The sequence below is a fragment of the Anthonomus grandis genome, chromosome 15 (genome assembly GCF_022605725.1).
Source record: "Anthonomus grandis grandis chromosome 15, icAntGran1.3, whole genome shotgun sequence".
NCBI classification, from domain to species: Eukaryota; Metazoa; Arthropoda; class Insecta; order Coleoptera; family Curculionidae; genus Anthonomus; species Anthonomus grandis.
In genome coordinates this window covers 20,093,850-20,121,182 of record NC_065560.1, presented here as the reverse complement: position 1 = coordinate 20,121,182, position 27,333 = coordinate 20,093,850, and the positions used below count along the sequence as shown (strand labels likewise).

General features: G+C 32.7%; 2 protein-coding genes across 10 annotated transcripts in view; one reads left to right on the top strand and one right to left on the bottom strand.

Annotated features, from left to right (window-relative positions):
* The window catches only part of LOC126745325 (C-type lectin 37Db-like), a 501,974-nt gene that overhangs the window by 332,567 nt on the left and 142,074 nt on the right, over positions 1 to 27,333 (top strand). The gene's annotated exons all lie outside the window — the stretch shown is intronic.
* Positions 1 to 27,333, bottom strand: part of LOC126745327 (C-type lectin 37Db-like) — a 52,863-nt gene that overhangs the window by 10,896 nt on the left and 14,634 nt on the right. Inside the window, exon 2 of one of the 2 annotated variants that reach the window (XM_050453120.1) lies at positions 9,633 to 9,674. The exons of the other annotated variant lie outside the window; for it this stretch is intronic. Coding sequence (XP_050309077.1) covers positions 9,633 to 9,674 — 42 coding nt within the window. The remainder of the gene's footprint in view (positions 1 to 9,632; positions 9,675 to 27,333) is intronic. 2 annotated transcript variants of the gene reach the window in all.

Genomic DNA, 27,333 nt, shown 5'->3' with positions numbered 1-27,333 from the left:
ACAGTAAATTTAATTCTCTCTTTATTTTTTTAAAATTTGATGTTCTTTAAATTTCATATATGTAAGGTCAGAAATTTATTGGTTCTGAAGCATGAGGTAATTTTCTTTTTGTTTTAGCTCATCGGCTGCCATATATTCATGCTATACATGTAGTATCTGTTCAAGCAGTATTTAATCTGCAGTAGATATTTAATCAGTCATTATTAATGCCGCTTGTTTAATGTACTGAACTCACTGAGGCTGATTGTGACCTAGAGGTACAGAGAGGGCAGTCGAGGATAACCAAGTAGGTTCCAGACCACCAGGAAACGAAGATACCAAATAAAGTGTTATCTTTATATTTCAACAACTTTATTTATTTTCCACTGTTCCTACACACGGAGGGTATGTTGGTAGGTTCACCTCGCGAATCGTCTGTGGCGCCCAATCGACCCACAATCTTTTGAGACCCACAACCTACCGACACCACCTTGGCATTCAGGGGATCAATCGTAAACCCCCCTAAGCTAACCCGTACAAGCTAGCCAACGGGCCTCAGCATAGCTGAGTACTTATATGGTGTAACCAAAGGTTACAGCATAAATTATTAATTGCAACAGGTTAACTAGAAATTAAAACTGAAGATCCACCCATGCCCTGTAGAGTTTGGCAGTATAGATAAGCCAACTGGAGACATTTAAAACAGTTGGTCTCTTTGTTTCCTTGAAATAATACCTGTTTTAGGTCCAGAGATTCTTCAGCGAGTGGGAGCGAGATTTCAGAGGTAATTTTGGCAGGTGTTAAGCTTATATTCCGGCAACTTTAAAAAGCTCTTTAGACAGCAAACTGTGGTTCGATAAAGTAAAAAGCACCAAGCAGACTTCTAAACTTAAAAGGTGCGAGTCAACCAGTCAGAATCAACGTCCAAGGCATGTCTTTCCTGAACAGGACAACTTGCAAAACTTTAAGAAAAATATCCAGACACCTTCGTAGCACTGGCGCTACTCGTGTTACTCGTGTACTCGTATCATAAGATCTCCCTTTTGTGTATGATTCTAGCAATTGTTATTTGCTAGAATCATAGCGCCTCACTATGATTCTAGCATATAAACAATACTTTTAAAAGGTTTGATGAATACATTACTGAGGGTAAATTTGAATTTTCTGTCGTTTATATAAAAGCTCTTAACTTTTATATTATATTTATTTATCATCCTCCCAAATGTAATACTAGGGAGTTTCTAACACTCTTTGAAATGTTTTTAACACTATTTCCAGTGAGACCAAAGTTAATCGTTTGTGGCGATCTCAATATTGATTATCTATCAGACTCGCATGAATCTGATAGCCTAAAAAATCTGTGGCTTTGTTTAATCTACAAATTGTTATTATACAACCAATAAGGATCCCATCATGCTCCCAAACATTAATTGATTACATCTGTTTAAATTTAGCCTCTGAACTAATAAACTCTGAAATACGAACTCTGAAATAAATAGGGAAAAAAGTTATTCGGTATAGTCTACAGCGATGCGAATTTTAGACGCTTTAGAAATGTATGCAATAAGACTGATTGGACGGTGCTGTATCGTTCTCTTGTTCCTCTTAACGACTTTAGTGACTTTGTTGAGCATTTTCAATATGAGTTTTCCCACGAAAAAGATAAAAATGAAGCCTAAGAAACCATGGATTACACAGAGTCTTTAAACCTCATCAATCAATTTAAGATTTCTACACACTTTAAGAAAATATACCACTAATCCCTGGTTTCAAACTTATTTTAATACATACAGAAGGATTTATAGAAAAACAATACGAAATGCTAAGCAACTTTATTATGTAAATAATAAAGTTGCTTAGCATTTCCATCAAGCACGTAATAAAGCAAAGGAAAACTGGAGTTTATTGATGAGCTAAGGAGTAATTCCTCAAACTCAGATAAATTTCCTATTAATGCAGATAATCTTAATCAGTTCTACTGCTCAATAGCAGCAAGACTCAAAAATCAAATAAATCCTCAAATAGATCCCCTATCGTATACTCATAATATCTCTATACAACAATTATTTTATTTAACGGTATCCACCAATTTGACAAAAATAAAATAACACCAAGATTCTAATATTAATACAACTTAAGCTAGATAATAGTAAGACATAAATCAATCAAAGTTACAAAAATTACAAAGAAACCTGTTAAATTAACGAGTCACTAATTAATTTAAGAGAACTCCTAAAACTGCTAAAAGAAACGTGCAAATCAAGACTATACCTATCGAAAGAACGTTGCATTCTAGTTATAGGATTATGCTGTCCATAAGAACTACTATCAAAATCTACATAGAAGAGTTTTTTTAGTCTAGTCAATTTTTGCGCCCGAAAATTCAGTCTATTTAAAAGATAATCACAATCAGTCATGCCAGATATTAATTTAAAAATAAAACACAAGTCTGATTTATTACGCCTTAACTCAAGTGGGTCCAAAGAGAGAACTGACATGACCGACTTGTAATCAGTATGACCCTTATCTAATGGAACCTTAAGTTTAAAAGAACAATTTCTTAAGAATTTATTTTGGACTTTCTCAATATTTTCAATATGCGATTTATAAAATGGAGACCATATGGGACTAGCATACTCCAAACAGAACGGACTAACGAACAGTACAGAACTTTATAGAAAGAGCATAAGAAGTCTTGACTGTATCTAGTTATAAATCCTAGATTTCTATACGCTTTATGAACTAACTTTTCAGCATGAAACACAAATGTCAACTTAGAATCGAAAATTACTCCGAGATCCATAACTTCCGTTACTCTTTTTAAAATAGTGGAACCTATACTATAATCAAACAATGTAAGATTGCGAATTCATCCAAAAGTTATTGAATAACACTTCGGAACATTTAAATCTAAATCATTGTTGCACCATTCATAGAGATTATGGAAGCCTATAATAATTGACATTGAACATTAGAATCAATAGACAAAAACAATTTTAAATCATCAGCGAATAATAAAAATGCATAATTTCTTACTAATAATCCTATATCATTAACAAAGATTGTAAAAAGCAACAGACCCACATGTGACCCCTGAGGAACCCCAGATGGCACATAAAAGCTGCTAGATAAAAAGCTATTAAGCCGTATACATTGCGATCTACCCAGTAGATAGTCCCTTAGCCAACAAATAACATTTGATCCAAAACCCAAAGCTTGGAGCTTTGCCAGTAGAAGCGCATGATTAACTCTGTCGAACGCCTTTGAAAAATTCGTATAAACAGCATCAACTTGTGAACCCTTACCAAAAGCATTAAACAGATAATCTTCATAACATATTAAGTTAAGTTAAGTAACAGTGGAACGACCTTTTTGAAAACCATCTTGACTGTTAATAATAAGGCTTTTACATTGCCATGACAATTGCTTGGTTACAAGTGCATCCAAAAGTTAACTGTATACAAACTACCTGATAATTACTGACATCACTAGTATTTCCAAACTTAAATATCGGCGTAATATACGAATTATTCCAAAAAGAAGGAAATACTTCCGACTTTAGAGACAGATTGAATAAAGTGCAAATAGGCTTCGACAAAGTACATACACATTTACGAAGTAGCAAGCTGGGTATGCCATCCGGTCCCGCAGAAGTCTTGCTCTGTAAGCCAAGAATCTCGTCAAAAACCTCTACTAAAGATAACTCTACAAATTTGATATCGAATTGATCCACAAGCCCTGTCATGTAATATTCAGGTATTTGAAATTCTTTATCCTAATATACACGTTTTAATATACGTTTGACAAATATTTGGCAAATAAATTAACAGTATCACCACCCTCATCACTAGTTTTATCATTAAAAACATATGTTTAGGAATAAGATTTGATTTTTTAACATTGCTTACATGTTTCCAGAATAACGTAAGATTTAACAATAGATTATTATCGGTACAAAAAATATAATCGCGGTAACACTGACCGCTCAACACACTGCATGACTGCCAAAGCCCAGCGAAAACCCAGTAATCACTTTGCAATTGAGACTCCTTAAACTTCTTATGAGCAATCCTCTTACGTAAAAATAAGCCTCTTAACTCTCTTGAAAACCATACAGGAAAGCTACCAGTATTATAGGGCTTAATAGGCACAAAATAGCTGATTCCTTTATACAAAAGATCATAAAACTTATTTAAGGAAATATTTATATCAGAAGTGTTGTTTATAAAGGACCAGTCGATAGATGCAAGGAAATTATTTAACGATATAAAATCAGCATTTTTGAAGTCAAAAAACTTTACTGCTTATTTCAGAGACCTTGACCTATATGGTAGTGAAAAGACACATTCATACGGAGTGCGTCGAGAGCTAGTCCCCGGCAATAAAAAATCATCCGCCAATCCAGAAGACCCATTAATATTAGAAAAACAAAGATCAAGAAATGTGCCTTCCGGATTTGGTAGCTGAAACATTTCTTTACCATCTAAGTAATTAAATACCTGTCCAAGCAGTGAAGCTGGTGCGACATTCGAACACCCAACGGAATTACATCATAACTGCATGCGGATATTGTTTGCTTCAAATGCTTCAGCTTAGACCTCATACCGCCAGCGTTGAAATAATACATTACCAAGGAATCTTTTTTTTTTCTTTTTCACATCTTCACTTTTTTTTTTCTTTTTGCCAATTCTCCATAAACTTCTCGGATTTCATCACGCTGTAATTTGGTGAAATCCATTTTAATTACTATATTGCTACCACCTAATTTCTTTTTCACTCTCAAACATTTTTGTATAATCTCGGTATTATTAAAGCACACTTTTATAGGCCTATTATTGGCTCCACGACGTCTAATTCTATAGATCTTAAAGGGCTCAATATGATCTATTCCCAACTTATTGGACAGAACATCAAGTACGAACTATTCATCTATTATTCATATCATCAGAATGACTTTCCTGAACATTAAACATCATAATATCATTTCTATCATTTATCTCAGAAATTATAATGAAGTTACTATCCTTAATCTTGGTTGGTTGAGCAAGGTCGTTCTTAAATGTTTGAAGTTTCTGTAATTCCTCCACGAGTTTATTAATTGTTGATTGCTGAAAAGCAACAAGTTTATGCAATTCAATAATGCCGTTCATCAGATCACTAATGAAAGCATTTCTCTTAGACAAAATCTCAGGTAATGATATTACATCGCCTATTATTATTGCATAATATTGCATCGATAAATGTTTCTTTTGATACTGCAACATTTCCAAGTAATCTTAAGGTTTCTTTTGTGACACCTCTCTTTAAAGGTGGCGAGTCAAATGACCCCATAAATTACAGTCCAAATTTCACTTTTGCCCTGCCTGTCTAAGTTTATTGAGAAATTGGTCAAAGTAAGAATGGTAGCTTTCCTAACTAAAGATAACATATTAATTGAATGTCAATTTAGTTTTCGAGAGCGCACTAGCACGAGTGATGCAATATTTGCATTTCTGGAAAGATTATACCTGAGCTTGAATGATGGTCAGTTTGCTGCAGCGGTATTCTGTGACTTCTCTAAAGCGTTTGACTGTGTCCACCATAAATACTGCTCGGTAAGCTTCCTAGATATAGGTTTAGGGGAGTTGCTCTAGAATGCTTTAAATCTTTTTTGTCAGACAGAAAATAGTCTGTTCGGTTGTCTAAACTTGTGAGCCATAGAGTTCCTCAGGGTTCGGTTCTCGGTCCCATTTTATGTCTATTGCATATATATGACCTGACGTCCTTCGAGATAAAAGGATTCCCACTATTTTTGCAGATGACACCACTATCTTATTGGCAGAAAATAATAAAAGCACATTAACAAAAACAATTCTGAAGATTCATTAATGGTTAAACAGTGGTATGATGCTAATCTGTTGTCTTTAAATATAGATATAACTAAATTGTTAAGTTTTAAGTTTGTATGTTCAGACCAGTTAATGATTCACAACAAAGAATTGAAAGTGAATAATTTCAACAGATTGCTTGAAATTGTTATTGATGATAATCTGAAGTTTTGTGATCATATATCAACATTGAGGTAAAAACTGGCTAGAGGATGTTATGCTGTTAGAGTGATTTCAAATGAAGTGGGATTGGAATCTGCAAAATTGGTCTACTTGTCTTTGATTGAAAGTCACCTATGGTACGGAATATCATTTAGGGGTTGCTGGAATCAAGGGCTTTTTAACTCTGTAATTGTTTGGTAAAAAAAAGCCCTTAGATATATGTGTCATATATATCTACAGGACTCATGTAGACCCCTATTTAAAGATTCAAAGATACCGACCTTATGTTGCTTTTTTAACCATCTTCCAAACTGCATCAAAGCCTCTAAAAGTCCCCTTTACTTTAAAAAGTCCTTGACGGAACTGCTTAAAAGCAAGTATTCTTACAGCCTAACAGAGTTTTTTGAGGATAATTGTGAATAGGCCCATAGGACATAATTAGCTTTTAATAAAGATTTAAAAGTTTGATTTTTTGTCTGATATATTTTTTTTTATTTTATATTATTTTTGTGATGTTACTCTCAAAAAATTTTAACTCATTTTACCTTGAATTAATTAAATTTTGTGTTATTATTGTTTATGTATTTTTATTATAGTTTATGTTTTATATATTTTTAATTATGTGTTCGTAATATGTCGACTTATGTTCATGTTTTATATTATAAGTAGCTTTATCAACAAATACTATATATTTATGATAATAAAGCATGTTTTGAATTTAAATTTGTGCCAATGTATGCCATAAAAAAATTGCTCAATTTAATCTTTCACAGAGCCAGTGTGCCATTTAAAAATCTTTTAGCTAATATTATAAACTAATAATTTATATCATGTCAAAAGGTTCTTAGAAAAGTTTATTTTATGCAGAGAATAGTTTTAATCCCTCTTATAGTTGCTATTGTTTTATACTTACATTTATTATGTACTTTGTACCATACAAACTGTTCTTTTCGTGTTGAATACCGACAATAATTATTATTTTTACTATTAATCTTTTGAATGTATTAAAAAAAAAAAACAATCCTAGCCTTCAAGGCCTATTTGTCATATTTTTAATTTTTTTTCTGATATCCTAAATAAAATACATTATTATAATTATTAATCTATACAGGGTGTCCCGTAATTAATTTATATATGCTCAAGAAAATTTTCGTAGTCGAAGAGCAGCGTAGCGATAGAAGGCAGCCAAATCATCAAACATTTAAAGCGTTGTACGATAGATTAGGCGAAACGGGCTCATTTCGTTTAAAAAACGTAAATGCAGGTAAATAAAGACCAAGGATAATTGGAGCAGATATGGAAGATGAAACTTTGGTTCGTGTTATCGAAAATCCTGAAACCAGCACAAGACGTATTGAGGCAGCTACTGGTGTAAGGAAATCTTCATTGTCCAAAATTATACGCTAAGAAAAACTGTATCCGTATCATTTCACTCCAGTTCAAAATCTTCTTCCTTAAGACTTTCCTGCAAGACTCCAATTCAGTCAATTTTTAAGAGAGCGCCACCACGTTCACGAGGAGAGGTGTTTTTAATTGGCGTAACAATCATATCTATTCGATGAAAAATCCTCATGCTTTCCAAGAACACCATTTTCAACATGAGTTTTCAATAAATATTTGGTGTGGTATCTTTGGGGATTGTATTGTGGGAACGTTTGAATTGCCAGCTAAGCTTAATGGAGAATGTTATCTAAATCTCTTGAGGAATGATCTACCCATTCTTCTAGAAGATGTGCCCCTAAATTTAAGATGTGACAGTTGGTATTATGCACGATGGTGCACCGGCACATTATTCACTGCAAGTCAGAAATTACTTGGACGAAATTTATCCTCATAAATGGATTGGTAGAGGTAGTGAATATCCGTGGCCTGCGCGTAGTCCCAATCTTAATCCCTTAGATTTTTATTTCTAGGGCTACTTGAAATCACTTGTGTATAAAAATAAAATAAATAACCGTCAGGAATTGTGGCAAAAGATTGTGGAAGGAGTCAATACCATCAGGGCCCAAGAAGAGTCATTGTTTGGAGTCAGGCAAAATTTAAATAAAAGAATTAGACAATGTGTCCTAGAGGATGGTGAACATGTTTTACAATTATTATAATCAACAGCCTTTTCTAATTTTATCATTGTTAATTAAATTTTAGATTAAGTGTTCATACGCAACCTAATAAAAAAATGTGTTTATTTCGAAAACGGTCTACTTTTTGAAGATCAAAGAAGTACACCTTTTTTGACTAGAATTAAATGCTGTTTTATTATTTTCACTCGCAACTGTACGTACAGGGAGGCCAAAAAAGTTATGACCTTTTTAATCACTCAATGTTGTTGTATGTGGCGCCATCTAGTAGCAATGGCAAAATAGATATCATATTCGTGTTCCTCATCCCATGTAATAAGAGTACGCCAAATTTTAGGTTAATCTGTCCAGTGGATTCCAAAATATTTTAATAAATGTTTGGTAAAAAATTAGTTTTAACGCCCTGTAGAACCCTGCATGGCTCCAGTGACTGTGGACTGCGAGGGATTCGTGACGCACATTGCAGGCAGAGAGGAGTGGCAGCATTCCAACAGACCTGCATTGCTAAATAGGGGGACCATCTAGTACACAGATGGCTCCAGAATGAATCACAAAGCTGGATCAGGACTTTGTGGTGGGATCCCACATACCAGTAGGGCATACTCTCTGGGGGAGCACGACACTGTCTTTCAGGCCGAAGTATTCGCTATATTAAAATGCGGACAGAAAATCCTAAGCTGCGGACACCGCAATACAGTCGTATCAATATGCTCGGACAGCAGAGCTGCCATTAAGGCTATCACGCCCGCAAAGGTAAGCTCCAAGCTTGTACTAGAGTGCATAAAAGTCCTGAAAAAACTGGTACAGGTTGGCTGCAGGGTCCAGCTCGTCTGGATACCTGGCCATGCAGGTAATGAGGAAGCGGACTCTCTTGCCAGACTGGGATCCGCGAATATGCCGATGGGGCCGGAACCCATAGTTGGTATCGCCAAATGCCAAAAACCAAAAATCTACTACGCCTAAAAAGACAGAAAATTCGACTAGTGACAGGTCTTTTAACCGGTCACTGGCACTTAAGAAGCCATCTCCATACTATCGGTATTGCGGACAACCCGGAATGCCGATGGTGCTGTGAGGAGGATGAAACCGTTGACCATGTAGTCCAGCACTCACGCGCGCCAGGTTCAAATACTTGGGAACTTGTAGTACGAAAACCAATAACATTTTGCTAAGCAATATTGAGCTCAAACGGTTTATTTTCTTGTCAGGTATCCTACATTAACCTATGTCCAATTAATTACGGGACACCCTGTATATTAATGTATGATTGCTAAAATTCTTTAACTCTGAAAAAGATCAGCGAATAGTGACCATACATAGAAGTAACGTCCGTGGCAAAAATTAAAATTGTCGCCGGTAATAATTATGAGAATATTTTTCGCAATATATAATATACTATAATATTATATTATATATTTTATATACTATACTAAAATACTATATATACTTACATATACTTTACTATATATAAATAATTATTACTATATCTCATATATTTACAGAAATAGTAATAATTATTTATTACTTAGTTTTAAGTAGTTCTTACCACGTATTGCTTGTGTTCGTGATCGTAGTGTTACATTACAACCTGCAAATAAAAATTAATGAAACTCAAGACTCTATTAATCGAATAAATCTTAAAAAATTTGAACTTTTTGCCTTTACGCTATATACAGGATGTGATTGAAATAATGTAAAAAAATTCGGGGTAGGGAGGTGATAGTACTTCAAAAAATAGTTAAAAAAATTCCTATAAGTATAGGACGGAAAATACATATTATTAAGGAAGTTAGGGCCACTGAAATGCAGAGCCGCCAACAGCCAAGATGGCTCCCGGGACTGTTTAAGTATATTTATTGCATATTTATTGTGTAGTTATTGCAACAAAATTAAGCTAAAAAAATTATATACTAATGGTCGCATATTAGGTCGTATAATTATATAAAATTGGTTGAGGTAGGTTGAGTATATAAAATTTTAAAGCAAATAGGTAAAGCTTATTGATGTGAAATTGAAAGGAGGGGACTAGATAACATTATTAAAAATGAGTCCTGGCTCTAAATTGAACACGTCGTTAACACAAGTCAAAACTGGGCTCTTCTTCGCACTTGTAATCTCTAGCTTCTCTAGAAGATCGAACTTTTTGCCCTTCTCGCAGTCATGAACCACTTTCACGTTATTGGGATAGGAAAAATTATAAATTTGACAATAAATAATTGGCCAACGCTGACTTGGTCTCGATAGTGTCAGTGTCTTTAAACTTGTTCACCAGACCTAGATGTTCTTGTACTCCTGTTGAAATTTTCCTCCCAGACTGTCCCACATAAATTGCAGGGCAATTGGCACTATGCCAACTATAAACTCCCGATTTTGAAAGCGGATCTGGCTTATACAATGGTTTAACCAGATTTCTTTTTAAGGAATTAGAAGTTTTAAAAGCGATTGGGTTGTTAAAAGGTTAAAGAATTTCGCCACCTGTTGGGAAATACCTCCAAAGTAAGTTAAAAATCTAAAATTTTTATTATTACGCTCCCTTTTCTTCTGATACGAAAGTTTGTACTTTAAAAAACTTAAAATATAGAATCTGATAGAGGATAGAGAAAAGTTACTGTTGATTGCAATGGATTGTATTATATCATACTCTTTTTTAAAGGCTGTATTGAGGAGAGGTTAATTAAATAATCTATAGATGAGAGAGTTAAAACAAAGTTTACAGAATAGAAAAATTTTAAAAAACACAACTATAATCAAATGGCAAGATTAAACAATCTTGTGCAAAGAAACGTCGTCGATGCACTGGAAAAGATTGAAACTCTGGCAGATAGAAGGAATAAGATTTACTCTTCATTTCTTGACCCATTTGAAATGTATTCTGATGCTCAATTTATTAAATTATATAGATTAAGCAAACCTATTACGATTCAATTGATGTGCTCCAGGGAGACTGTGTAATCTGTCCGCTACTTTTATTCACAAGGCTTGTGCAGTTTTAGCTGAAAAATCTTTGAATCGGTGAATTTGTCCGACTTTAATTCCGAGTGCTCTGCCATAAATAAAATTAGTTCTTTCTTTTGCTCACTCGACACAAAGTCGCAATATTTTTTATTTTTTGAATCCAACTTAAAAAACAAAAAATCAAATCGAAAAACCCAAGAAACGCCATGAAAAAACCTCAAAATTCCCTGATGTTTTTAAACTTAAATTTTAGGTTAGGTTAAAAAATCTTTATCGCGTTTGACATGGCCTTCAATAGCACTCGACTTTGCTGCTACGTTGCCACTACATTTCATGTTTGTATGCGAATGAAATTTCGAATGCTGTTCAAAAATACACTTTTTAATTCGTGTGCGAATTTTGCTGCTCGACTTTGTTCGCATTCGAAGATTCTCGCATGTTTTCAAAAATACGGCCCCAGGTCTGGTGCACATTTACGTATCGATGTATACCGAGCGCGCCAAGCTCATTTCAGTTTTACTCACGTTTCGGTGTATAGGGTGCAGTTAAAAGAAATAGTTGTGGATTTTATTGATTGTGTGGAGAATAAAATGTCTAATCGAAATATTTGTTCGGTGGATAGTTGTGAAAGCCGTATGACAGATCAGATATCAGATCATTTAATGTAGGTGATCATGTTTGGCGTAAGAACAAAGTTTTATCTAGCGCTGTTGATAAGTTTACTTCTAAACTAGTTCCCAAGTATGTACACAGTATTGTCCGCAAAAAGTTGTCAAATCTGGTTTATATTTTGTCTAATGAAGATAGTTCTAATGCCGGTAAATGACATATTAAAGACTTAAAGCCTTTTAATAATGGTCTTGATGATGATTCCAATTCTTTGGAATAGTTGTATTTGGAAATTATGTATATATTGTTATCTTCACTTAGATTCCTGCTTCTAGTATTGACATCATTCTGGAATTTCTACCATTTGTTATTTTTTTGATGTTATAATCTGGTCATTTGGGCCATATTTTATTTTTTTTGGTATAACCTAATAGTGGTTATGTACAGTATCTCATAAACTTGACGTTTTAATTTTTATAGCCGAAGGCTATGTTTTGATGGTTGTTATAAACTGTATATGGTTATACACCATACGTTATTTAGAAGGCCAACAATTGATGGTTGTCATACTCCATAAATGAGTATACACTTTATGTCAGTTTTGACTATTTTTTTTTTGGCTATATTTTGTGGGTTGTTATAACCTAGTGGTGGTTATAAACCCATTGTCAACTTTGACTGTTCGAGGTTATATTTTTCGCCTATTTACCTTGTCGGTGTCAGTAAACCTGACAGAGGATGAACATTACTGTTCAGTCTGTTCATTATTGGATTTTGTCCAATTTTTTTTTATCACAGAATGCTGTGATGAAAAACCAATAGTAGATTTGTTTTTTAGTTGGTGTGGTCTTGACCATGGTCGGATTATTAGAGGACTATACGAAGGTATCCTTCCTCACCTCAAATTAATTTGGATATTTATGTGGGTGAGTCAAATGAAAAACAAATTCTATCGAAGCTTTAGATTATGGCTGTATATGCTGTAAGATATATCTAGTGCCGTTCAGAAATGGATTTGGGGGCACACGGAATTTTGTAGTGGGTAACTAATGTGGCAATCGATATTGCTGTTATGAATTTTGCCCATGTGTTTATTATCTGGTGCTTGAGTTATCTCAGCCAGTTTTCTTTCTAGTTGCTGGAATCCGCCATCTAAAAAGGGTAGTTTTTTTGTTACACACAACACCATCTCTTGGTGAGAAGTTGATCGCAACTTCCATGAGTGTTCCCCTAGGTTGGAGTTCTATAGTAACTGATTTCTATGTTAGAATTAAATGTCATGAGTGTATATAATTTTAGCTTAAGTTTTGATTTAAGTTTAAGTTAGGTTAGTTTTATAGTACTTCTGTATTCTCAAGATCACTATTGTCTTACCAACTTGTGTCCTTCCTCGATATTAAGAGTTTCCTAATTTATGTCCATACCGATTGTGTCTTCCTTTAGGAACGGGTGATACACGTAGTTATCCTGAATTAAGTTAATACGAGAAGATGCCATTTTTAGAAATAATTTGTATATCTAAATTGTGGAACAGATAATTAACAGAATTGTTTGTTATTTAGTAAGGGATAATACTTATCCGGGAATTTTTCTTTGGTATTATTTTATATTGGTAACTAGTATAGTTTAAACTTTTTTGTTAAGACTTTTGATTTTGAAAAAAAAATCAACTATTTCATAGCTAATTTTTTTTCTTCAAGGAAGGGGGTAAATGTAGCAATTTATTTTTCTATTTCTTATGTTCACTAATGCTCCATTGATATTTCATTAATTTCAATAATTATATTAATAATTTCAACTTCTTTTATCGATATTTCTTTAAGTTCACACTGTCAATGACACATTACTACTGTAACGCATCACTCTCCTGGTTTTATTATTCATGCTTTCTGTTGACGGTCCGTCACTCTTCTGGTTGGTCTTGATTGATGTTTTCTCTGATTGGATTGACATTGACAGCTCAGGCGAGAGGTGGGCTCGTAACTTATTTAGTCGGTACTGCATCCATTTTTCGAGGACTTGTTCCCGTGTCGCAGGTAGAAGCACACGTAAAAGGCCAGTTTTTTATTTCCGAAGTCTGTGAAGCAGGAAGTGGTCAATATGGTTTGTAATTTATAGTCCTTAATCTTGTTTCTTTAGGGAACTGTTTATTTCATAATTCTGGTGCAGGATGCCCGAGATTTTGATGGATGGATAATGAAACTTAGCAAGGTGAGTGTGTCACATTTTGAACGCCATTCATTTTTATCGACCGTGAATACAATGGCAACCGTTGTTTTAGGGTTTTACTTTTCCGTCTTCCTCTTTATTTTTCTTCAATTGTTGATGGCTGCAGGATTTTGATTTCCCCGGGAAATTGCTGTAAGCTGTGGAGCTGGAGCCAGAGTTAGAGCTAGTATTAGATATTCCCAGTCCGGATAGCTAAGCTACAAGTGGCATACATTCACAGCCTCAATTTTGGAGGCCAGCCGTTCATTTCTTGGAGGAATATACAGGCCTGTTTATTCCATTTATTTAAATATTATTAACCATAGATTTGTCTCACATATTTAAATTTTTATTAATATACCTTTAATTTCAATTTATTGCTACATACTGCATTATGATATTTAATCAATATCATAATTTAATATGTCAATTTCCTATCTATAATTTTAGTTATTTTTTGTTCAGTATTTTTCAGTACCTTTTTTGGTAGTTAAGTAGATATAACTCGGTTAAGGCTGATATGCCTTAGGTAAAAAGGTTCATGAACTTTCCCCTGCGTAATACAAATATTTACTAAAAACTTTAATAATTGCAATTTATTTTTCAAGTGCTGAAATCTACCTAGTAGCTTAATCATAATTTAAATGTTACTTTTGACAAACTTATTTTATTTAATCATATCAACATTATTCATAATAAATTATTAACATTTAACAGATTAGAACATGAGGTGTATATTATCTTTGATGTAAATATAATTTGGTTGTATTGTTAAGATATTTTTTTGCCTCTTTAACTCTACTTTATCCAGGGTCATTTATTTGTTAATTGAAACCTATATACCAAGTTTTTTCTTAGTTTTCTCTCATTTATAAAAAAAAAAACTAAGTGGCGCCCTATTATTTAGTAGTTATAATCAAGATTATATTTTTTAATAGCCAGTCATGAGTGAACCTTCGAACAATCCCAAGCCTCCAATAATTCTGAGCTACCGTCTGCAAACTCTTGGCAAAATAGTAACACTGTAAAGTTAACGCCGCAATACTTTAATTGATATTATTGATAAACTCTTCCTGATTAACATTTAGTTTATTATTTTTGTAGAGGTCAATTTTTTCATTTGAGGTTGATTTTGTAAAAGCCACGGAGTTAGAAAAAAATGAGTTTAGGTCTACTGCATTATTTAGTGTTTCTGGTAAAGGATTGTTTTTAGTTTTTGTAAAATTAAGTTTTTTAGCGGTATTCTAAAAATCTTTACCTTTTTTTAATGAAAATTGTTTGAAATATGCCGTTTTCTCTATACTTATGGCATATTTAGTGAAATTTCGAAGCTGTCTGTAGTAATTTAAATTCCCAGGAGTTTTCTGTTTTAAATATTTGTGACGTGCCTTATCTCTAAGTTTCATTAAAAATTTTATATTGCTCGTGATCCAGGGAGTAAAAGGTTTCTCTTGTAATATTGTAGTTTTAAAAGGTGCATATTTATTAATTAAGTAAGTAATATTATTTTTTAGTATTGCAATTTTTTTACTAATATTATAAGTATAATATATATCATGCCACGGGAGTTGTTCTGCCTCATTTTTAAAAGCTATGGTATTAGTTTTTGCATAGTCACGATATTTTATAACTTTTTTATATGCTTGATATTTAGGAATATTTAGCTCTATATATGTTAGGTTATGATCAGTTACACTCTCTGGCATGTATACAGATTTGGCATTCATGTATTCAAGGTTATCACTAATTATTATTAGATCCAAAAGGGTAGATGTATTTGAGGAAGTATTTATTCTAGTTGGATCCATTATTTTCTGACAAAGATTAAACGTTTCTTTTTAAATTTTTGAGTAATTGTAGTTTGTTTTAATAAGTCTATATTAAAGTCACCAAAAAGAATTACACTATCATAATATGGTACAGAGACACTTAACATGTCCTCAAAAAAATCAAGAAACCCAGATGTATTCGTAGAAGGAGGCTTGTGTAGGTTTGTAACAAGTATATTTTTTTTATTCAACGTAAATTTAGTCTGTGGCATCTTCAAATGTGACTAACGAAAATTTTATATGTTTTTTTACGTAAATGCCCAAACCTCCTCCACGAGAACCCCGATCTTTTCTTTAAAAATTGTATCCTGGAATATTAAAATATAAAGTGTCATCCTCAGGAGTAAGCCATGTTTCTGAAATCCCCAATATATCAAAATTAAAGTCAGAGGCATAATTTACAAATTCATCAAAGCCTGTTTTTAAAGAACGTATGTTTACGTGACTAACACTGAACACAGTGTGCACCTGCTGATCTTGCATGGTACTATCATTCGCCATCACAGAATAAATACCCCAAACCACCCCACCGACCACGCTCGCTAAAGTTTCCGCCCATTAAAAACCATATAGAAAGCCATATATATCAAGCACATACCTATTCCTAATAAATCCCGATAATAGACCTAAAGAACTTATACTTTTTTTTTTATAAAAGGTAAAAAACACGAAATCTACAGCATCACAAATACATTTAATAAAATAACGAAGGTTACATGTTTCGCTCGACTAGAGCATCATCAGACCTAAACAGTAATTAAAATTATGTAACCTGAAAACAGCAGAATTCAACAAAAACTTACCATAACATACACAAAACACCTAATATTTAAGTAAACAAAGATTACAATAAAGTGGCACTATCTATGTACAAAGAACTCAACTAAACAATCAAATCCTTTATACATTTCAGAAATCTAACCATCATTTAAGAGTCTAGAACTACTTGAGGTTATTAAAAACTAGGTGGCCATCAAAATCAAACCTTTCATTAACACAGGACAGATCTGGGCTTTTAAAAGCTTTACTAATCTCCATTGTCTCCAACAAGTCTAGTTTTTTACTCTTGTTGCATCGATGCAGTATTTTTATATTTTGGCTGTCAGGAAAATCATGTCCGGAGTCGAGAAGGTGATTAGCAAAAGCTGATCTGGTCACTGTGATTTCAGTATTTTTAAATTTATTGTATTGGGCCTTGTGTTCACTAATCCTAGTAGAAATCTTCCTACCAGACTGGCCGACGTACACTGCAGGGCACTCTTTACACCTAATCTCATAAACTCCTGGAGAAGATAGCGGGGGTAGTTTATCTTTAGTTTTAATTAGATGTCTATTTAAGGTATTATTGGTTTTAAAAGCTGCGGTTATGCCAAAGGGAGAAAAAAAGCGGGATAATTGTGACGAAATTGGTCCAAAATAAGTAAACGACCTAAAAGTTTTGATATTGTTTGTTTGTTGTCTGATAAAATTAAATGATAATTTATACTTGTTCACATACTGAAAATACATTTTATATATAGGTTTAAGAGGGAAAAAGTTACTGACTGCTAGTTGTTTAATGGTAAGGAATTCTTTTTTAAAAGCTTCACGAGAAAGTGGGATGTTAAAAAGTCTGTAAAATAAAAAATGAAAAGCAGCAAATTTATGTGAGGACGGTGATGTTGAATTATATTGTATAATATTATCTGTTGTTGCTTGTTTACGAAATATTTCAAAGGATATCTTATTTCTTTCCCTCTTAAGTAATAAATCTAAGAATGGTAAGGTGTTGTTCTGTTCCCGTTCGATTGTGAACTCAATTTTAGAGTGAAGAGAGTTGACATAATTATGGAAATTTGTAAGCTCTACCTCACTTCCATTCCAAATCAAACATATATCATCCACATACCGTTTATAAAAGATGATGTTATTTTTAAAATTACTGCTCATTATTTTTGTTTCTAAGTTGCTAAGAAATACTTCACTAAGAAATGGCGATAAAGAAAAGATCTGTCCTAAAAATGATCTGTTTAAAAGCCCAGATCTGTTCTGTGTTAATGAAAGGTTTGATTTTGATGGCCACCTAGTTTTTAATAACCTCAAGTAGTTCTAGACTCTTAAATGATGGTTAGATTTCTGAAATGTATAAAGGATTTGATTGTTTAGTTGAGTTCTTTGTACATAGATAGTGCCACTTTATTGTAATCTTTGTTTACTTAAATATTAGGTGTCTTGTGTATGTTATGGTAAGTTTTTGTTGAATTCTCCTGTTTTCGGGTTACATAATTTTAATTATTGTTTAGGTCTGATGATGCTCTAGTCGAGCGAAACATGTAACCTTCGTTATTTTATTAAATGTATTTGTGATGCTGTAGATTTCGTGTTTTTTACCTTTTATAAAAGTGTATGACCAGCATCTTTGGGATAATGGATAAGTTTTTCGAGTCTAAAGAACTTAAGTAAAAACAGAATAGCTCTACCATGATAAGAGAGCACTTTGGTCCCGCAAGCATAGACTACAAATAAACCGATCAAGTGATTAGAAATAAAATAATCACTGCAAAGCAATGCTTTTTATGACCACCAAAACCAATAAAAATAATCACCTTTGAAATTAAAGTACCTATCATATTGAAAGTGCATATAATCATTAAACGTACCTTTATTTTTTGTTTTAATCAGCAGTCACATACTCATTAACAAGGTCTTGTAACTTTTTTTCGGAGTCGACACAAAACGTTTGGTTTTCTACCATCACAAACACTCTACCCCGAGAAGTCCAGCACAAGTTTTTATATTTATTTCTCGCAATTTTAAAAATTTTACCCATCTCAGGAGTTAGAACTTCGGTTATTAGAATAGGTTGACCTTTTAGCCTTTTTTTATTAAAAAACACGTCGTCCCGGAGCCACCTATGGCAAAACGATACTAACATCGGCCTGGGCTTCTCGGAATTTGCTTTTTTCTGTCCAATGCGATAAGCAAAATTTATTTCGGCCTTTGTAATTTTAACACCAATCTTGGTTGAAATTGTTTTAATAACAAAGGCATATAGGTCGTCTTGTAGTTCATTTATACCGTGCAGTAAAATACTGTTCTGGTTTGTTGACATGTACAGCGTATTGGTTTGCTTTAGCGACGCAATATCCGACTTAAGATTTTCAATGCTATCCAAAACTGATTTTCAAAGTCTTGAAACCTTTTAAAAAAAATACAAGATAAAATTAAGTTATATCAAGAAAGTAAAAAGGAACCAAACAATGAGGAGCTTAAGGAAAGGTATGGGAATTGCAAAAGTGAAATTAATAAGCTCATAAAAAACGCGCAAAAGAAAAGCTCTATGGGATCTCTCAAAGGCATTCGATACTGTGTGGCGTTAACTTTACAGTGTTATTATTTTGCCAAGAGTTTGCAGACGGTAGCTCAGAATTATTGGAGGCTTGGGATTGTTCGAAGGTTCACTTATGACTGGCTATTAAAGAATATAAACAAAGAATATAAACTTGATTATAACTATTAAATAAGAGGGCGCCACTTAGTTTTTTTTTAAATGAAAGAACTAAGAAAAACACTTGGTATATAGGTTTCAATTAACAATTAAATGACCCTGGAAAAAGTAGATTTAAAGAGGCAAAAAAAAATATCTTAACAATACAACCAAATTATATTTACATCAAAGATAAGTATACACCTCATGTTCTAATCTGTTAAAAGTTAATAATTTATTATGAATTAAAATATGAATAATGTTGATATGATTAAATAAAATAAGTTTGTTAAAAGTAACATTTAAATTATAATTAAGCTACTAGGTAGATTTCAGCACTTGAAAAATAAATTGCAATTATTAAAGTTTTTAGTATATATTTGTATTACGCAGGGGAAAGTTCATGAACCTTTTTACCTAAGGCATATCAGCCTTAACCGAGTTATATCTAATTAACTACTAAAAAAGGTACTGAAAAATACTGAACAAAAAATAACTAAAATTATAGATAAGAAATTGACGTATTAAATTATGATATTGATTAAATATTTGTAGCAATAAATTGAAATTAAAAGTATATTAATAAAAAATTAAATAAGTGAGAAAAATCTATGGTTAGTAATATTTAAATAAAAAGAATAAACTGGCCTGTATATTCCTCCAAGAAATGAACGGCTAGCCTTCAAAATCGAGGCTGTGAATGTATGCCATTTGTAGCTTAGCTATCTGGACTGGGAATCTCTAATACTAGCTCTAACTCTGGCTCCAGCTCCACAGCTTACAGCAATTTTCCGGGGAAATCAAAATCCTGCAGCCATCAACAATTGAAGAAGAATAAAGAGGAAAACGGAAAAGTAAAACCCTAAAACAACGGTTGCCATTGTATTCACTATCGATAAAAATGAATGGCGTTCGAAATGTGACACTCACCTTGCTAAGTTTCAATATCTATCCATCAAAATCTTGGGCATCCTGCACCAGAATTATGAAATAAACAGTTCCCTAAAGGAACAAGATTAAGGACTATAAATTATAAATCATATTGGCCACTTCCTGCTTCACAAACTTCGGAAATAAAAAAAACTGACCCTTTACCTGCGCTTCTACCTGCGACACGGGAACAAGTCCTCGAAAAATGGATGCAGTACCGACTAAATAAGTTACGACCCCACCTCTCGCCTGAGCTGTCAATGTCAATCCAATCAGAGAAAACATTAATTAAGACCAACCAGAAGAGTGACGGACCGTCAACAGAAAGCATGAATAATAAAACCAGGAGAGTGATGCGTTACAGTAGTAATGTATCATTGACAGTGTGAATTTAAAGAAATATCGATAAAAGAAGTTGACTGAAATTATTAATATAAATATTGAAATTAATGAAATATCAATGGAGCATTAGTGAACATAAGAAATAGAAAAATAAAACGCTACAACTGTAGACCACGATGTTTTGTTGAGGAGATTTTATTATTCTTATGGCATTAGGGGTATGGTTTATAAACTAATTAAAAGCTACTTAAGCAATAGAAAGCAACTTGTCAAAATAAATGATGTAAAAAGTACCTTCAAAAAAATAACTTGCGGAGTACCTCAAGGCACTGTACTTGGACCTTTATTGTTTATTCTATATGTCAATGACTTACTTAAAATGAGTACTTTGGGACAAATAATAAGCTACGCAGATGATATTACCGTTTGTTACTCTGGTTTTTCATGGCAATCTGTAAAAGTTAAAGCTGAGAAAGATTTTACAAATATTGTGAATTGGCTTTAAATCAACAAACTGTATTTAAATATGTCTAAAACAAAATACTTAACATTTACATCTTATGCAAGCAATTTGTCAAGAATGGGACCACTTAAGATAGACACAGACATTTTAGTACCAGAAGCAGAAGTAATGAAATATTTGGGCGTAACAATAAATAGACACTTAAAATGGGATATACAGATACACGCATCTGGAGTTACAAATAAAATAAGAAGACTATTATCTAAATTTAAAGACTTAAAGATTTTTTGGATTTAGAATACTTGGAAACATTATATTTTACTTTAGGACAATCACACTTAACCTATAGACTTAGCTAGGGTTACCAGACGTCCAGATAAATCCGGACAGGTTCGGATTTTTGGTACGTCCGGGTGAGTCCGGGCGGATTTTTTTTAAAACGTCCGGGTTTTTCTTTAAGACAAGAAAGAACATAAAACATGCAAAATAGTCAATTATTTTGAAAACATTTAGATATTTCAAATCGCCGATAAGTTTAGTAGTGTACATTCACCTTTAGTGTTTAGCGGAATAAATAAAGTGGCGTCGCATCGGTATTTCAATCGCTCGTCTATAACGGCATGCACGGCAAGAGGTTTTTTCTTTCAGGGAATCCCCAATGTATTTATTTACATTATTTTCACAGTGTTTACGGTAACGTTAAGCAGTTCACGACTTTTTAGGTTTTATTAGTGAAGATTTTTAATTATATCTTGTTAAAAGTCTGAAATTGGTTTTGGTGATGCCAAAACACAAATGTATTTATTCAGATGAAATTTTTCGGTTATACCCTTCCTTTAAGAAAGGAAAAACCACCAGTGAGGTAATTTGCAATGTGTGCAATTCTTCAATATCAATTGCTCATAAAGGCAAGCTTGATATTGAGACACATATAAATAAAGAAAAGCACAAACAAATCTTAAGAGCTCAAGCGGGAACTTCTGGCCTTCAAAATTTTGTGGTAACTTCTGGAGAAACCAAATCAATAAAAGCTGCTGAAGCAACATAAGCTTTCCATAGAGTTGGCCATCACCAATCTTATAAGTCCATGAATTGTACAACCAAGGTACATTTTTAATTATTATTTTATGTGTGTAGTTTATAATAATTGTATGTTTTTGTTGTTAGTTAAATAAAGCAATTTACCATGATTCGGCAATAGCCAAGAAGGTTACCTGTGGACGAACTAAGGTCGAGGCTATTTTGAATAGTGTAATTGGACCATATACTCTTGAAATGACTCTCCACGAAATAAACAAAAACAAGATTTCATATATTGGTGTAGCTACAGATGCAAGCATTCATAACGCACTAAAAATGTTTCCAATGCTGATACCAGGGCCGTTTATAGGGTATCTGCCGCCCGGGTGCGAAAAAAATGTTGCCGCCCCTCCTTTATCCCACAGAATCCGGCCTTTGATAAACATTTGTAAATAAATAACTTCAAATAATTTAACGTTAAAAAAAAACAACATTTTAGAAACATAAACACTTTATTTTATATTAAATCATAATTTTATTTACAATTTATTTGTAATGTAATGTATTTACAAATAAGTTGTAATTAAATACATACATACATATTATTTACATACCAACATGCACTTTATAATATGTATATGTATACATAAAGGGGCAGGTAGCTAACATATCCAATGATTATACAAAGTTTGCTTTTCTCGCTTTTTTTAATGCAAATGTTTTAACAATGTTAAACACATCTATATTTTCTGCAATTTCTTTTTCAATACTAATTATTTATAAGTCAGAAAGCCTCTCTTGACCCATTGTGGATCGTAAATAATTTTTTATTATTTTGAGTTTAGAAAAGCTTCTTTCTCCACTAGCTACTGTGACAGGTAATGTTAAGAAAATTCTAATGGAAATTACTAAATTGGGAAAAACATAGATGAGGTTATTTACAAATAGGTAGGTAAGAACATTTAAGGCATTCATTTCAGGGGAAATATAGGGTGCAACATTATCAATTTCATCAGATAAATCTTGAGCTAAAATATCTTTTTCATTTTTTGATGGATTATATAAAATTTTCTCAAGAGCTTCACATTTTGCAAACATATTTGATTTTTCTGTTTGGAGAAAGCTATGTAGGTTGTTAAGAAAATTAAACAACGTATCATGTTGCTTCATTTGCTCAAATTTTTCTTCCAGTTTTAATAATGTAGTATCTAATATAACAAAATAAAAATTCATTTTAAACTGATCAACTGGATTTTTAGGGGCCTCGTCTATAGACTCATAGTCAAATAAACGCTTTTTTGTTCGGGGTCTAACAATATTAATCGGAGGAAACGAAGAGTCGCAATCAATATCTTCGGCAACTTTTTTGGCCTCCTCTAAAATATCAGTGAAACCTTCATCTGATCTAATACTAGATATATATGTTTTGGTCTGTTTTAAGATTAAAATAATATTAGGTAGGGCAACATCGGATTCCTGCATCACTTTACTTGCAATATTAATTTTTGTTAACACATTATACCATATAATAATGAAACAAATAAATTTAAACGACTTAATTTTTAAGAGTAATGAATTAGCCATAGTTTTGGTATCGGAGTCCCTGTTATTATCAGAGTAAAGTGCAAATAAAGCGTCATATATTTTTTCTAAATTATGTCTAAGAACTTTCAGAGCATCTATTCTGCTTTCCCATCTAGTACTAGAAAGAGGTTTTAGTGTTAACGTTGAGAAGTTCCTGCACAATAGCAAAGAAACTTGTAATTTCTAAAGATGCTTTTGCAGCGTCATTAACAACTAAATTTAAGCTATGGGCTGCACAAGGCACGTAAAACGCTCTAGGGTTTAATTCAATATTTTTTTTTTGTAAACCATTATTGCGACCCTTCATATTTGCTCCATTATCATATCCCTGACCCCTTAAATCGCCTAAACAAATTTTGTGAGTCTCCAAAAAATCCAATAAAACATTTGTTAAGCATTGTCCTGTCGAATCTGATATTGAAATAAATCCCAAAAAATGCTCTCTAATTTCGATTTGCTTTGATGTATTATTTAATAAAACAAACCTTATTACAATAGTTAGTTGGTCTTGATGACTCACGTCAGGAGTAGTATCCAAAATAATTGAAAAATATTTACTATAAGCATTTAACATAGATATAATGTCATGTCTTATTTGCTCTCCCAGAAGGAAAATTAATTCATTTTGAATATGAACACCTAAATAATGAGGCATATTTGATAGAGTTCTTTTAATCCTGTTAATGTGATCGCATATTGTTTCATTAAAATTGGCAATTGTTCGATTAATTTTAAAAAGTTTCCGTTTTGTTGCTCGTATATCTTGTTATTTTCACTTCTAAAACTCAAATTCTGACCGGCTAAAAACTTGACAACATAAATTATAATTTTCAAAACAGAAACCCATCTATCTTTTTCCATGTTTATTAATTTCTCGTTTAGTGAATTAGTTGTCGTTTTAGAAGAAATTGATTGTTTTAAATCAAGCCAAGATTTTGTATTACAAATATGCCCCTTTGACTTTTCAAGTCTTTCTTTAAGTTGACTTAAATGTCTCCAATCGTTATAACCCTTACCAAACCACTACCACCAGAAAAAGTTTTAAATATTTTGCAAGGCAAAACAATATACACAATCTTTTGATTTAGAATATACTAGCCAAACCCTCGGAATTATTTCTCCATTACACATTTTTTTTTATAATAAATAGATGAGAATCCTCTATTGTCTTTATTTAAAGGAAACGTCATATCAGCCTCCGTTAGTTGCGTAGGCCCTAACTCTATCAGAGTTAATTTAATTTTATCCAATAAAACATTTGGCCAATAGCCAGGATCCTTATAGACATTAATATTTTCAAAGCTTACTTCCGATCCTTGTTCTGCTAATAAAACATCACCTTCCACCATAGTTTTGGTATTCGATGAGTTCTCCTTCTCTTCTCCGCTATTGACCATTATACATATAGTCTCCGTCACATTTTCATCTCGGGCTTGGGAACTTGATTTGACTTGGTTTGTCATGTGATCTTGTTGGGATTAAAAACGCTTGGAGTGAACTGCAAGCCTTTTTAGTTAATTCTTCTTTTTTACGCTTTCGTTTTCTGTTCTGTGCTCCAGAAAGCTTTTTTCCATTATCAGACATCTATAATAAAACAAATCCAAAATTAAAATAAATCCAAGTTATCCTATATTGCCTGAGTTTGCCTGAATGAATAAAGAGATATATTTTTAACGTTTCAAATAAAAAAAAATATTAAGATTAAATGCTACTTTTTTATTAAGCAAATAACACTAATATTTGAAAGGTGAGTAGCCAAACGGAATTAGTGGATGAGTGCGACTACTGGCTATTCATAACGCATATCATTTTTTCCTCAAGTTCAAAATTAATTATTTTTTTTAGTTATTATAACATTTGACTTTAAATAAGTCAACATTACATTTTAAAATAAAATTAATTGTGCTAACAAAAATTAAAAAAATCTTAAGAGTAAAAAAATTGGGAGATTTATAATAGGAGTAATAGGTATCTAAAAAAAGGAAAAAAAAACTTCTTAAATTTCAGGAAAAATAAAAAAATATTATGCATTATAAATTGGCAGTAGGTTCAATCATCCACCATTTCCGTTTGGCTACCCATTTTCCAAACATCCTATATATTTCAAAAATATAAAAACGATATTTAAATTTAATATGACAGCTCAAAAAAAATGTAATCAAATTAACGTATGTGTAGAGATACTTACCTTTTTAATTTTTACTGTCTGTTTTACCACAATATTAACCCTACAATGCATCATGTAGCATATCTGCTACATATAAAATATTGAAGAATTCTATTTTCATTAAATGTTTTATGATACACCTAAATGCATAGTGTAGCATACTATATACACACTTTAAATCGGGTTTCGCTTTGCTGGCAATAGATGGTACAGCAAGTACAGAATTTTAATTCTAATGTCAGCTGTGTTGTTTTGGCGGTTGGTGTGTGTGTCTGACGTAGTAAATTTGTGTTTTTTTGAACATTTGAAGCGGTTTTGGCAGACAAACTCGATAAATTTGGTAAATTAGGTAAGTATTCAAACTATTTATTATATCAGTGCGTATCCAGAATTCATAAAAATAAATTACCGGGTATTCTAATAAAATGTAGCAAATATGCTACAACATGCATTTTATGATTATTTTTTAATCTCAGGGCGATGGACAAAAAAAGGGATTTTCGAAAACCTTTGACAATCCAGGAGTTGGAAAAGTTGGCAGAACGTTTTCTTGAAAGTGACGATGATCTGGAAGAATTGGACGAAGATAATTTAAGTGAAAATGTTGATAATTGCTTAGAATTGGCTGCTCAAAAGTTTCAAGATCCTGTGGATTACGCCAATTTGGACATTGAAAATACTCCAATTATTTTTGAGCATGAACTAGATGGTGTAGAACTAACTAATTGGAACGTTAAAAATAATAATGAGGCAGATATTGTCGACGAAATAATACCTGAGAATGAAGACGCAAACGGTACAGAAGAAAATATATTTACACTGGATAAAGACGCATTCAAATCTATTTGCTGGAAGCAAGCATCTTTTGAACAAAATGTTCAAGGTACAACATTTAGAGGTGATGAAAATCTTCCAACAAATATAATGGAGTTATCAACACCCTATCAGTTCTTCAGGTGAAACCTAATAAGTCAATTATTCCTTTTGCCGTTTAGTATGTAATTTGTTGATTTTTTTTTCAGATACTTTTTTACCGATGAGCTATTTGAGAAAATCACTGAAGAATCGAACCTCTACAGCAATCAAAAAAATATTTTGAAACCGGCAAATATAACGACTGGAGAAATAAAGAAGTACATTGGTATCTGCATTTATATGTCGGTAATAAATATGTCAAATATCAGAAGATACTGGTCTGAGGAATATGGATTCGAAAAAATAAAAAACACCATGAGTATCAATCGATTTGAAAAAATTCGTGAAATCCTACACTTCAATGATAGCACGAAAATGCTTCCTAAAGATCATGCGGATCATGATCGTCTGCATAAATTGAGGCCAGTTATCGACTCTTTGAACAAAACGTTCCAAACTGTTCCATTTGAAAAGTGTCTATCTGTAGATGAGCAAATGTGTGCAACAAAGGCCCGACACTACATGAAACAGTACATGCCACTAAAGCCTCACAAGTGGGGCTATAAATTATATGTTTTATCTGGTGTTACGGGATATGCGTACCAATTTGAAATATACTCGGGCCAAGAAAATTCTGAGAAATACCGTTTTCCAAATGAGCCTGACCTTGGGGCTTCAGCAAACGTTGTTATACGCTTGTGCCGGTCAATTCCCAAAAACTGCAATTACATTGTCTATTTTGATAATTATTATACAGGA